Here is a 14,428-nt window from a genome sequence, read left to right as displayed (position 1 = left end):
TTGGTAAGCGTAGGCACATTGTGACGCACTCACACATTGTGTGGCTCCCAGCCCTCTCACCTCGTATGGACGCACTAATATTTTCCATGCTACACGGTGCTGCTTCCCGGCCCAAGCCAGCCGCAACAATGATGATTGTATCCACTGGAAAAAGTGCTGTGATAGAACCATAGGTATGTTGCTGAATAAAAACAAAAAGCGCGGGAGAACGACCATTTTCAGTAGGGAGAGTCGTCCCATGAGCGATATTGGGAGAGCTATCCATCTCTCAACATCCTCCTCCAGCTTCGAGACAGCCACCTCATAATTCTCACGTAGGACCACTTTCGAGTCGGTGTGGAGACGGATCCCCAGGTACCGAACTGCGTCCGTGGACCACTGAATAGTATAGTCTGGCTGAAAGGGCCGCGTGGCAGGAGTAAGCGGAAACATAAGGGACTTCTTCCAGTTAACATGTATCCCCGATAGCGAGCTGAACAAGACCACCTCTCGGAGTAGAGCCGGCAGGTGCACCTCCGGGTCCCTAACATAAAGAAGAGTGTCATCAGCGTACGTAGATATGATCAAATTATAGGTGGGGAAGCGTATCCCTCTGTGGCCATGATATTCACGCAAGGCGCAGGCCAAAGTTTCAGCAACCAGTGCGTATAATATAGGGGAGAGGGGGCATCCCTGCCTCGTGCCTCTGCTAATCTGTATAGGGTCCGTGGTGAGAGAACCTATGCGTATGCGGGCAGACGGGTGGGTGTACAACATAGCCAGTAACTGCAGAAACAGCTCACCCACCCCCATGCGACTCAGAACATGGTGAAGGAAAGGCCACTCGATGGAGTCGAAGGCCTTCTCCATGTCAAGAAAGACCGCCACTGCGGGGACCTCAGGGCGTGTGTGTTGGAACGCCGTGAAGATCGTCCGGAGATTGTACGTAAGGTTTCAGTTCAGTACAAAGCCGGCCTGTTCTGGGGCCACCAGCGAGGCCACCATGGGGGCAAGGCGATTGGCGATTAATTTCGCAAATATCTTCGCATCGACGTTGAGCCGTTATAAAGGACGGTAGGAGGCACAGTCTCCCGGGTCTTTATCAGGTTTAAGAATCGCCACTAAGATAGCTTCACGTAGAGTAGGCAGCATGGTACCAGTGTCCGCCATGTCCTCGCAGAGGGAGAGGAGATGTGGTACCAATAAATCCGAATAGGCCTTGTAAAAGACCGCAGATAGGCCGTCACTGCCCGGTGCGCCAACAGCTCACATCGCTGATAATGCACAATATATTTCTGCCCGCTCTATCGGTCGTGCAAGGAACTCTCGTTCCACGTTAGACAGCCAAGGGAGCTTAATGTGGGTTAGGTAATCTAGTATACGCTCCTCTGGTACAGGGCTTCGCGAAGCGTACAGTTTCGTATAATACTCCCAAAAACGCTCCGCTACTTGCTCATCAGGGAGCAGCTCCTCAGTTGTAGAGGACCTCATAACTGGGATCAACGTTCTGTCCCGTCGGCGCTTAGCCAGCTGCGCCAGAACCGCGCCAGGGCGCTCCCCCTCCCCATACACCCTAGCAGTTGCGTATTTTCCCAGATGCTTTATCTCAGAGTCAGCCTCCTCATTGTATTCGCGTAGCGTGCTGGCTATCTCCTGAGCTAGTGCCTCACTGCCATCGTAGACCTGTTTTTGCTCCAGCTCCTCCAGTTTGGATTCCAAAGTACGCAGCCTTCCCCTGATCGATTTTAGAACTCCCGCATTTTTCAAAATGGTGATCCCGCTAACGTACACCTTGAACGCCTCCCAGACAGTCTGAAATGAGTCTACGGAGCCCACGTTGGCTTCAAAAAATGTCTCAATGGACACCGCCAGCTCCTCCTTAAAGGAGGCGTCTAGCAGCGAGTACGGAGGAAAGCGCCAAGCGAATGGTGGGATGCGCTTCGCTGGGACCACCAGCGTCAACAGTATAGGGGAGTGGTCTGAATATGTACGCGGTAAAACAGAGCAGGCGTGCACCATTCGGTTAAGGTGTGTCGTAGCTAACCAGTAATCTATCTGGGTGTGTATGTTGTGTGGGGCCGAGTAGTGTGTGTAACCTCCTTGCGTAGGGTTCAAATGTCTCCATAGGTCACGCACATCTAAGCGAACCATTTGAGATTCTAGTGCTCTGGCCGAGGCGAGGGGCGGCAGTCGGGACCGTCCGATCTATCTAGGTGTGGTTGTCTAGTCATATTAAAGTCACCCCACCAAAGCATGTCACCTTTTGAGTACTTCTCATCCTTTGCCCCTAAGTCTGTGTAGAAGTCATGGGATGTCGTAATTGGGGCCATAGGTATTCACCACACAGACATCCATGCCTTTCCCACAACACCGCGTGATGGTATATTGTCCGTCGCCGTCAGTCGCTAAAGGCGTCATCTTGATATGTGTCTTCGGGTTGACCCACTTGAGCACCCCCCTGGCGTGTGATGTAAACCAAGCGGCATGAGAGTTCCCCACCAAGCCTCTGTACCGGAGAATTGGGCTGTCAGGGTGTAGGTGCGTCTCCTGCAATAGTGTGATGTGTACACCACGCCGCGCAAACCATTGCAATACCTTGCAAACCTTTCTGTGGTCGTTAAACCCCCGGACATTCCAGGTTAGTAGCGTCAGTGTGTCAGGGTTATCCCCAGGAGTGTCCGTCTTGGCTACGGCGGTCTGAGTCCCTGTTCCATAGTACGTGCCTGTATATGCATCTCAACACTGTGTTGTGCCCAAAACATATGAGGTGACCCAGCAAACTTGCCCAGTAGCAAAAAACAAATTACACAGCATGAAAACGATACATAACAACTCCCCCAGTCCCTCCACCCGCTCCCACCCACGCCTGCCCATCCCAACTAGGCCGCGAGCAACCCTCCTCCCCAGCTTAGCTACCCTCCTCACCCAGAACCCTCCCGGCAAACCCCAAAACCTTTCAAACCCCCCTCAGACAACCCCCCCAAGGCAAAACCCCTCCTTCGAGCTCAACCTTTCTAGATACAAATTGCACCGAACGTCCATGTGCACACCACAGCTAGACAATCCTTTCTGCTGGAGAATGAAACCCTCCAGATGGGCCAAGGAACCCCACCGCCCGCAACACAGTCCCACCTCAGCATCCCCCCCCTCCCCGTCCCTCATGGATTGCAAAATTAGAAGATGTCGCTTATCTGTAAGTGTCACATCTAGTCCTGTTCATCCAAAGAGCCTCCCGCAGTTTCAGGCGACTGTCCCAGGGAGTAGCGACTCTCCTTCCGCCAGTCTATCAAAGCTCTCTGCAGTGCCTTAGGGTCCGTAAATATCATGGATTTCCCCTGCCTGTTTATTCTCAACTTTGCCGGGTAGAGCATCACGTAGTCCGCGCCCATTTCTCGTAGCTGTCTTTTCATCGGTTGGAACTGACGCCGCGCCTCCTTGTCCTCTGGCAGTGAAGTCCGGGAACAGCGAAAGGGTCGAGCCCTCTTATTGCAACGGCTGTCTCTCCCTTGCTAGTCGCAGTGCAACATCGCGGTCCCTGTAGTTGTGCAGTTTGGCTATGATAGGCCTGGGCGGTGCTCCCAGTTTTGGCCTCGGGGCGAGAGATCGGTGAGCTTGTTCGACCACAAACATGACAGAAAAAGCAGAATCGCCCAGCAGGGACTTTAGGAGGTGTTCAACGAAGGTCTCCATGTTTCCAGTCTGCGTGGACTCCGGTAAACCTGTAATGTTCAAACTATCCTAATAAAGAATGGGAGGCCCTCACTTTCATCCTCGGCTGCTTCCCTAAGTATTCCAGAGTCATTGACTTTCAATCCTCTTTGAGCTCTTTCTTGTGGGTGTTTTGATCACTGGGGTCCTTTGAAGAGTACTGCAACTCCACCGGCAACCTTCAGAAAATAGCGATCAAAAACCTCAGAACAACATAACATGTACACTGCATTCTTTATCAAAGAATCTATCAAACAAGCAAGAGCCTCATTTAGAGGCACATGGTGTATGTATCTCTCCTTCCGTCATCCCTGTCCCACAAGTAATATAGAGATGGGGTGTGTGCGATCTAGCAGGCCCCTGTTAGTTACTGGATTCCCCTACAGCCAAATAAGGAGAAGAGGAAAGGCGAGATTCCGTTGGCATTGGGAAACCCCGCCATGCTTCTGCTTGCCAACTTGGTCCCTTGGTTGCAATCTAGCAATGCAATCAGCTTCCAACCCTATAACTAGATGAAACGGCTTTAAAACATATAGTGTAAAAGGGTGGCAGGTGGACCATTCCCAATCTTGTTTACTCTGTAACAGAATGGGACGGCGTCTGATGCAGTTCTGCTTCTTTGTATGGTGCTCATAGTGCTGCTGAATAAATCCTGATAAGTTTGATAATATATGAAACTCTACACGTCTCCCTAGGCACTCACTCTGAATTATTTTATATACACATTCCTGAGCACTTACGTGAAGGCTATGTCCACAAAAACACATGTGAAATTCAGCATCCGGAGTCACAGAATTTACTTGACTTATTTCATTTTCTATAACGAATTACTTTTGTAGAGATAGTGCAACTCAAAACTCACTTCAGAGAGCTAAGAGGAGACTTACAGGGAACAAAGGTATAGAATTATGGTCATCAGTTATGTTTCAAACCAAAATCTTTCAAAAATATATTGTTCAAGGGATTGTTAAAGTTTATAAATGTATTGTCCAATCAAAGGGTACAAAGATAATTTCAAACGATGTAGTATTTTCAATTGAGTGTTCTGCCACCAAATATGTGTCTTACCACTTGCAAAGTGGCTTGTATGGTGTGAGTGCCCGCCCATAGGTGCTTGGTCCACCTATACAGAACCAGTAGGTCTGCGAGGTAGCTGTCCAATCAAGAAACCCGTACACTTGAGCATTGGTTTTGTTGCTAATCACTGGAGGCATATGATGGCTTATGAAATGAAGTTAGTAGAATCTTCAAAGCACAAAGTGCATCACCAACTGTTTAGAATCCATAATTATGGTGTAATGTTGTAAGTTTAAGCAGGGTTTTCGAAAGTGAGAATTAGAGTGGGGTGTGTGTCCCTGGAAGCATTCAGTGACCACCCCAAACGTGGAAGTGGATTTTCACAAACATTTTTCAGGTTGTCCCTCCATCCCCCAAATGAAAAATAGCAAAAAAGGTAGAAATCGTAAAGGAAAGGGAGTATAAGACAGGGAGGGTCATACCTTAAGGGTATGTAAAGGAAATCTTTTTCCATGGGGAAATCATTTGTGCAATAGCATAATCCAAAGACAAAACCCCATTCACTCTTCCTCAAAACAGGTCCAAGGGTTGCACAATCTCTAAATACATCTTTACACCCACACCTGATGACTATGCCCAGTTTCATTACCCCAAACGGAAAGAAAAACGTAAGAAAATAAGAAAGTCATTTACCAGATTCTTACTTATTTACCACAGTGACTATCTACTACTAGATATTTGCTTACCTATTTATCAAACAGTCCTAAAAGTAGTTAACTCGTGCAGTGTACGTTATGTACCACCTATAAACATCAACTGTGTTTCTGCACATTTACATTATGCATAATGTGGTTGAATGTTAGCCATGCAAAAAGTCCACTAAAAAGCAAATTAAGGACCTACAGTATAGCTGGATTATTGCAGCTTCTAGTGCATAGTTCTTTACGGAATGTGAATCTGCAGAAATGCCTAAATATGCAGTTGCAACACCCCCAAAATAACCATGTTGGAGCTCAATAGGTAAATTAGCAATAACAATGGCTTTAAATTATGTTTTTATCTTGTCACATTTTCTGTGGGTTCATGGACAAAAGGCAGACGTGAGTTCCCAGGCTAGGTCCTCTGACGAATTGCTCCTTATTCTGTTTACATAGAGATTGGTGTTTACTTTTCTTTCTCTGAAAAGTTAGAGGATTTTGTCTAGTGAACTATCTGACAATCTATCTTGGGTACCGTGAATGTGAAAGGAAAGGCCGCAGGTTCTCAATTTTTCCTAACACACAAAAAATGAAAGTACCTGTGTAGTGTCATGTAAATAATGAAAGATGGAACTCTTTTGGTTCCTGCTGAACTGCGTAGACCTGTGACCTAAGCGGTGGAAGGCAATGAAGTGAATTCAGATTTAGAACCTTGAGTTCTTGCTTACACACTGAAAAATAAAGACATGTATATCTACTCTCCGTGTGTTGCTTACTCATTGGAGAGTGCCCGGGCTGGGTAGGATGCTACAACCTGGAAATAACCTGTAAAGATATTTTAAAATATAACCTCACACAGCAAAGCACTAATGGAGCACATTTTTTGTAACTCTAAATCGTGACATACAAAGGATTTAAAACTAATCAGGACTCTTTACTTGATGAGTTGAAAATGATCAGTATTTTGTTCAACGCTAAAATACATTATCATTTGTGCACTATTATATTTTCAGTAAAACCTCATGTCATTGCAAATTCTGTGGCCTATTTCAAAAGAAAGTGTGCTACACCACACCCTACTCTGCAGATGAATGGATTGTGGCTTTGTGAAATTCACGATCTCTACGACTTCAATGATGTAATCTTATTAGCCGCACCCCACTCTGAACATTATTGCAGCACCCCACCTTTGAGTAATGCTCTATTCTAAATAACTGATGGAATTATGGACGAAGGAGTAGATCTATTTAAATCTTGCTCCTCAGTTTTAAAAGCGAGGTGACAGAGTTGCCTGCCTCCAGCGGTGCACTACCCTCATGGTGGAAGAACTGTGACAAGAATGATTTGGATCAAGTGTAAATAAGAACTCCGGTAAGTAATCAAACCATTCTCAAAGGTACAAAACATGTTCGCAAATAAAAATGACCGTACACTCTGAGTCCACTCATTGATCGTTAGGCGGCGTCCCAACGTCATTTTGTTTTTAAATGACAAAAAGGTATGTTATTAGAAAGAGATAACATATCTTTTTGAGATACTTATAGATGCTTCACTATCTATAGGGACTTGGCCTGACTCGTATTATAACGCTGCTGTGCATTTTCCTGGAAATAAATTGTGGATGTGATACATTTCGTCAAAAATAGCTCAGTTGCAGCTTACTTTTTGTTTCTTAAAGGAATGCTAAAACCAAGACAGAGTGTTCTCCAGCTCAGTTCATGGCTTTCTTAAAGCGACCCCAACCAGAGAGCTGGGAAGCATCCAGGGCAGCTGAAATAATGGAAATTACAACGCAATTGATGAGAGACGGAGCCATCTTCGAAAACAGACGATCTGGACATGTCTTTGGTAAATATATAAAAAGTAAAAATATACATCCGTTTCTTCTTCAGTTCTTTCTTATTTCTGTATTCTCGTTTTTCTAATACTGCACCTTAATAGATGGATGACAGCATTGAAAGCAAAGGACAGAAAGTCATAAATCATTGCACATTCTTTCATATTTTAGGGCGGCGCTGGCTTTCAAATAGATACTTGAAGGCTGCGATGCAGTATTAATATACAGCTGCTTTTGAACCATCTCTCATTCGGATCTGTGGTTATTCACTGATTTGCACTGCTCATTTGTATGACCGGCGTGTCATACGTTGTTGGACGCGGAGCCCACCAGAATCATTCTAAAGTAATTCTATGCCTGCCAGTCAATTCACACGTTTTCAAAACTAATATATGTTGGCGCATTCCTAATTTCCTATTCAGACCGCATATCTGTATTGAATGCAATGTAAAAAAAGCAATATTCTTACATGCTGCTATGTCACAAAATAATCATCTAATTTATTTTCACAATGTGTCGGTTTATATCAAACTTATCTCATGAGTAGCTCACAGAAAACAAGAAAGGTTTTGAGAGAACGCCATCTGCTAGAGGGAGTGTGGGTCCATGCCCTTAGGCTAGTTTTGCTGGGAGTACATCAGTGTTTCATCCAAAGGTCACCACTGTCCTTAATAATAGAAGAAAATGTCAATCACCGATTACTTAGGAAACACTCTGTGTGCATCTGCAGTTCCTGTCTCACTCTCTCTAGGAAACAGTTTACAGAGTCTCGAGAACCACTGGGCATCTTCTGGCTGGAACTGGGCATAATTGGATGCCCCTCTTTGAAATACCTTTCTAGAAGCTAATCCCCCGTTATTGCTGGATTCAGTAGTGGCAACACTTCCTTAAAGACTCTTGGCTCAGGTCCTCATTGGATAGTTTAATTCCTGTCTCCAAGAAAAAGCTTAATAGAATGCTTCCCCCTGCCGCATGGTAGAATGAGACATTGTACAAATAAAAAATTTTTTTTATAGTAAGGAGTACAAGGGAAATTATAAAACGGCAAGTAAAATTAAGGCAACTCAAAACTTCCCTAAAATGTTTTTTTTTTATGTAATCAAAGCTTTCTCTGTCCCTCTCAGCATAGAACCAACTATCACCTCTCACGACCCCAATGCCGATATATAGGTTATCTTTCGGCAGCAAGTCAGGTCAGCTGTACATACGCCTCCTTTAATGGGTGCAGCCCTTGGATGTGTCATGCTTTTAGGGCTACCCTGAAATTTATTAAATCAGGATCTTTATTGGATCATTGTCCCCTGGTGGTGGTGGCAGGCTGTCCCATCCTGCTTTGAAGCAGCTGACCCAACTTCTGAGCTCATCACTCTTGGAGGGCATTGTTAGTAAAGCCTGGAAAATGGCCTTGACCACTCCTCTGTTGAAAAAAACCCAGGGCCTTATTTATGGGCTTTTGCCGTAGGGCAGTGCCGCAGTCCTCCCTGCTGCACTGCCCTACAGCAAAAGGAGAGGGCAGAATTGCGCTGAATCTATATGATACGGCGCATTCCTGTCCTTTTCTCCGGCGCACAAAGGGCTGCCGTGTGCCAACACAGGCACCTTTGCACTATGGTGCAAGGGTGTCTGCATTGCGGGGATGATTGATTTAGTGCAGGAAGGGATCCTTCCTGCACAAAATCAATCCATTCAGGCACTTTCCTTTTTCAATGTGTGTTGTGGGCTCTTTGGTCCACTGAAAAAACCATATAGTGGTTAGAGATGTCACTGACCATGTAATGAATGATGTAATATGTGACGTCATCAGCAGTGCATTGTGGGGGCCTGAGTTATAGTTAGCTGAGCTAACTATAACGGCGTAATTTCTATGGTTTTGTAAGAGTGAAATGTCCAACTAACTAGAACGTCCCAGAAACATATGGTTTATTCAGTGAATTTCTAAGGCTTTTTAAAACCGAATTTCTAAATATAACATGCCTGAAACCTATGGTTTTTTTCAGTGACTATATATATGAGTATAAATAATAAGCATTACATATATTAAAATGTAACAGTAATATAATAGAAATTAAATATAGTTAATTCATTTTAAAATGTACATAACTACTATACACATTTATAAAAATAAAACACACATATATATTAAAATATATATGTTTAATTACATATATTTAATTAAAGAAATTAAACAGTACAGCAGTAGGGAAAGTGTTGGAATGCAAAAGGGTAAAATTTACTATTCCCACTGGAGTCAGTGCAACAGCTGGGAAAATGTTAAATTGCAGAGGGGTACAATTTACTATTCCCACTTCAGTCAGTGCAACAGTAAGAAAAGTGTTGGATTGCGGAGGGGTAAAATGTACCATTCCCACTGCACTCTGTGAAACATTAGAGACAGACAACTTCACTTCAAGAAAATATTATATTTAAAACTATATTAAATAACAAAAATATGAAGATTTAAATGTAACAATTATGTATAATATTTTTTAAATAGTTAGCACAATGTTTAATACATATTATAGATTAATACAAATATTATTATTAGAAATAAAATTGCAAACTATATTCCCGAAATAAAAACAACCAATAAATATGTCATTTACAATTAGGAGGCACAAAACTTTAATGCATTACGCAATATATAACATAATTTTTTTTAAACAATTAACCCTTTTTAAATGTGTTAATATTTAAATAACTTACTACCCTATAGTGCTACAAACTACAGAACACACACCTAAAATATATTTTTAGAATGATAATATTTACACATTTTACATAATTAATTACCACTTTAACTAATTAATAGTACATAACTAATTGTAAAATATTTATATTGAATTACATATCAAATAAACAATTAATATTAATTACTAATAATAAATTAACTGGATGTATTTAACTTCCCACCCTTTACCCTTGCAAATCCAACAACACACATAACTTAAAAAGTCATAATTACACAATTTATGAAATAATTATTGATTAGGCAATTATTATAAATTAACATTCATTATAAAAATACTTCTCCTGCACACCTTTTACCCATACAAAAACCCCAACCCACACCAAAAATTAAATATTCCACAATTTACATAATTCATTATCAATTTACTCCCTACCCTGTACTCCTATAAACCCCTCAACTTGCTATGGTACTAAAAATGACAAAACAACTACTAAATAAAATTTATCAAAAACTAAAAATGTACTATTTCTATAAATATATAGTAAAATAAACCAAATTTGAATAAAAACAGTATTATTAACAACAGTATTTTTGTAAACAGATATTAACAACATAGATATTTTTAGCATCGGTATTAACGACATAGATAGTTGTGTACACATTATTAACAATTTAGATATTTTTTAAATCGATATTATTTACCTTGAATTTGATTTATTTGTTTACAATATTGATGCACATGATATTTCTGTATCAAGATATTTCAAACTCAATATTTATGTATCTCGATATTTAATTTTCTGTATTTTGTCTGAATGCCTTTTTTCGTATGTGGATGATACACACATTGTGGTATCTCTGTTAGCTAAGGACAACCAGACTGTAAAGGCACTTAACTCCAGTCTCTCTCAAGTCTCGATATGTGGTTCACAACTATGCCCCCCTGCCCTGTACCAGTCGTAAAGAACATATGAATCTAGTTGGATGGCAAACTTACCATGAGCCAACAGATTAATAGGGTGGCAGCTAAGCCTGGGCAGAGTTCACGGAGTACAGCTAAGCGTAGAGACCGAAAAACTCCAAAGAGTTCCACATGCGGTGGAGTGTGGCGCGAACTGCGGATGTTCCTGCTGCAATTAGTCTTTTTAACTGTTTTTATATTTCAAAGAAGGACAGTGGCTGCCACTGCACTACACTTTGAGTGGGGGAAATAAGAGACAATATGGTAGTGTTGACCACTAAAATCCAGATCAGTTAGATCGCCATAATCTGAATTCTAGCTCCCACTCTGTGTTGTCATCAAGGACTAATTATGATGTCAGGCCCAACACCGTTGAGGAATCAGGACCGACTGATCTCCGGTCTGCGGCCCTGACCGCAGCATTACAATGCAACTGCACATGGTGCGGTCACATACTCCCATTTGTGTATTGCAGCTTGTGCTGTAGCCATAAACTAGCTGTAGCAGAAGCTCCGAGAGAGAAATGGGAGGATCTGTTCATTTCTCCACTGCTTGGCAGGCACTTCATGGTGCCTGCTACACGGTGCAGGGATCAACGGGGGGGGATAGGTGCCCCCTTGGCCCACAACCAGAGGTAGCAGGGTGGACCCCCAAATCCGCTTTCTAAAAAGCTTTCCATGTCAGAAAGCCCGACATGGAAAGCTTTTTGGAAACCGACATCGTAATCCCGATGCCACCATGGAAAGGCTGGCGGGAATTGCTTTGGGGGCCCGTTGCAGGCCCCAGGGGGGTGAGGGGCTGCACTTGGGTGGTACCTATGGTAACCCCCTACATTGCCATGCACAAGGTGGCAGGCACTGCAGGGTGCCTGCCACATTGTATGGCAATGCACAACATGCCCTTTGGCATTGCGGCGGGTGCTGCTTACAGCAGCACCCGCCACAATGTCAAGATAGCGGAATGCAACCGCAAGGGGTGACGGTCACATCCTAATCAGTGGTGAGTAAGCTCTGCACGTTTGGCAGCCTGTCCCAGCACCGCTAGGGTGGCAGGCGGATCCTAATGGCGCCCTATGTGTTTAATGTGTCACACATCATAACCACACTCACATGCAGGCCACCAAAACACTCACACTACATCTATGCAGCAAGGAGCAAGAAAACTATTCACACCACTCTTTCGTGCTGGCATATACCAATCATAGAACCTCCAAAACATGGTGATCAATATGTAAATCCTACAGGTCTCAATGCTCCAACATTGGACACATCATCACATAAACAACCTGAATGCACTCTTCATCACAGAGGCAAAACTCGCAACCAAATCCACACACTTCTTAGGTGTCATCTTCACCATAGGCTGCAACATCCAATGCACAGTCCATCAAGTTCTCTGTGCTAAGTGTTCTAGCCACACTTAAGTCATTCAAGATTTTTCCATGCCACTTTACACTCTTACCATCTTAGACAATCACATTAAAACTGATGAAAGGAACTCCTGGACCCAATAAACATTTCACACATAAAACCTGAGAACTCATCACAACAGCCCACTGTTTTAAAGACTGCACCCCATATTCACCAACCTTTCTAGAGAGTCATGCACCGAGAAAATTAAAGATTTTCATGAAACTCTACCTCACACAGTACATCAGTCTGCTTGCCACCGAAGCCTCCAGTGTCAGCTGGTGAATTTTTAACATGATGGATCACAAGATAATTACATTAAATGGAGCAAGTAAGCAAGTGAAGCATGCAAGTAGGCCAAACGTCCTACTGGAGTATTCAGTGGCTTTCCTCCCTTTTTCTTTTTTTACATGAGGGCTCTTGATGCACTTTACAGTAACATTTTAAAATAAATATATTCTGAAGGGCACTAATGAAATAATCAAATATTTTCAAGATCAGCGTAGCAGACCGTGCAATACATTTATTTCCCTTTTGTTTTGTTTTTCCTCATTTATTATCAGACATAAATTCCATCCTGGTGCTCCTTCATGTGAAGATATGTTTGCTGGATGCCACCTGGAAGGTCCTATCCCTGCCAAAGCTGTACCATCTTCTCCAGGTTAATCATTGGACAAGTGTTCTCTCAAAACCAAATACTCAGTCTACAGAACTTTAACTGGGGGACTCGTTTAATCCAATTTGTATATTTTATCTACAGAGGCTCATTAGCTGTAGGAGGAGTACATGATAGCCACTTAAAAGAAATCTCTCTTCTTGCAATAAACATTATGTAACAAATGTTACACTAGCATAGAGAAGAACCAAGATACCAGAGTTTCTGCTCTACCGTTGACAAGTATCCTTCCCATGAATGCCTTAGAATCTTCTTGTTCAGTTCATCAACATTCACCAGTCTCCAATAACAAACTGCAACTTCTTGAGCAAGCGGGCTGGAGTCCTGCATTCTTTCCTCAAATGTCCGTGGTTCCATTCCCCACCACTGCTGGTTCTCCCAATATGTTTTTATCTGGCAGTACTGTAATCTAGATATCTCAGCACTAGTCCATTGCCTTCTAGCCTACCAAGGAATAAGGTTGGAACCGTCTCTTAACTGATCCCAGTGATTTATTCCAGCCCCCAAAATTGTTAGACTAAGTATATAACCTAGAAAGCCTGGGTCTCTGGCAACTTCCAAATGGAAGCACAATCTGAATAGCAATTGATGCCTAGCAGACTCCTCATCTTACACCATACCACCAAAAAATGACTTTAAAACGTTTAGCCATTGTTTTTTTAACCAATAATACTGCTATATTGCTTCCCTCTCTTGGGGAGCCTATAGTTTTTTTTTTAATAGAAAGCCTAACAGTGCATCTGTATATCTGGAAAAGCTAACTCCCCCCTTCACCAATGTCAGAGCTTTCGAGGCCCAAATATATGAAGGTAATGTTCTTTCTATTTCATCTAGTAAATCTTTTGCAAATTTTAACTGTGAAGTATCGAAGAGGAAGTTCACTTAGTTATAATGAATATATTCACAAGGGTTACCCTCCCGTAGATCGTCAAGTGTTGATTTTCCCATTGCACAATAGGACTTTAACCTCACTAAGAACTCTATATATTGACTTTAGGAATCTCCAATTATCTTGAGACCACTTCTATTCCCAAGTATCTGACCTTGTAAGATTTGTGGGTTCCCCCATTGCATATTCCAAGCCTTAACCTCAGTCTTTGATTTGTAATGTAATGTAATGTAAATGACATTTATACCGCGCAGCTTCCACTCCAAGGAGTATCTTGGCGCTCACCAACTCAGATGGACCAGTTGGGAACGGAAAGGAATGTCCTAGTTTCTGCACACACATTACACTAAGGTCTTACAAGAGGCGTCGGGCAGAGAGAAAATCCACGTTTTCAGAGACTTCCTGAAAAGGGCTTCTTGCGGAATAGATCGTAGGGAAAGGGGGAGTTTGTTCCAGGCCTTGGCACCACGTACAAAGATGGATTTGCCACCCTTAGTGACGAGTTTGAAATGGGGCAAGGTGAGTAGGTTTTGATTTGCAGATCTCAGACAGCGCGCTGGATGGT

General features: G+C 42.9%; 1 protein-coding gene across 1 annotated transcript in view; it reads left to right on the top strand.

Annotated features, from left to right (window-relative positions):
• Positions 1-14,428, top strand: part of TPO (thyroid peroxidase) — a 1,097,706-nt gene that overhangs the window by 208,721 nt on the left and 874,557 nt on the right. The window contains exon 4 of the mRNA XM_078646792.1: positions 7,081-7,250. Coding sequence (XP_078502918.1) covers positions 7,081-7,250 — 170 coding nt within the window. The remainder of the gene's footprint in view (positions 1-7,080; positions 7,251-14,428) is intronic.

This window comes from Lissotriton helveticus, chromosome 6 (genome assembly GCF_964261635.1).
Source record: "Lissotriton helveticus chromosome 6, aLisHel1.1, whole genome shotgun sequence".
NCBI classification, from domain to species: domain Eukaryota; kingdom Metazoa; phylum Chordata; class Amphibia; order Caudata; family Salamandridae; genus Lissotriton; species Lissotriton helveticus.
The sequence above is the reverse complement of the archived record's forward strand: the minus strand, read 5'-3'. Positions and strand labels throughout refer to the sequence as shown.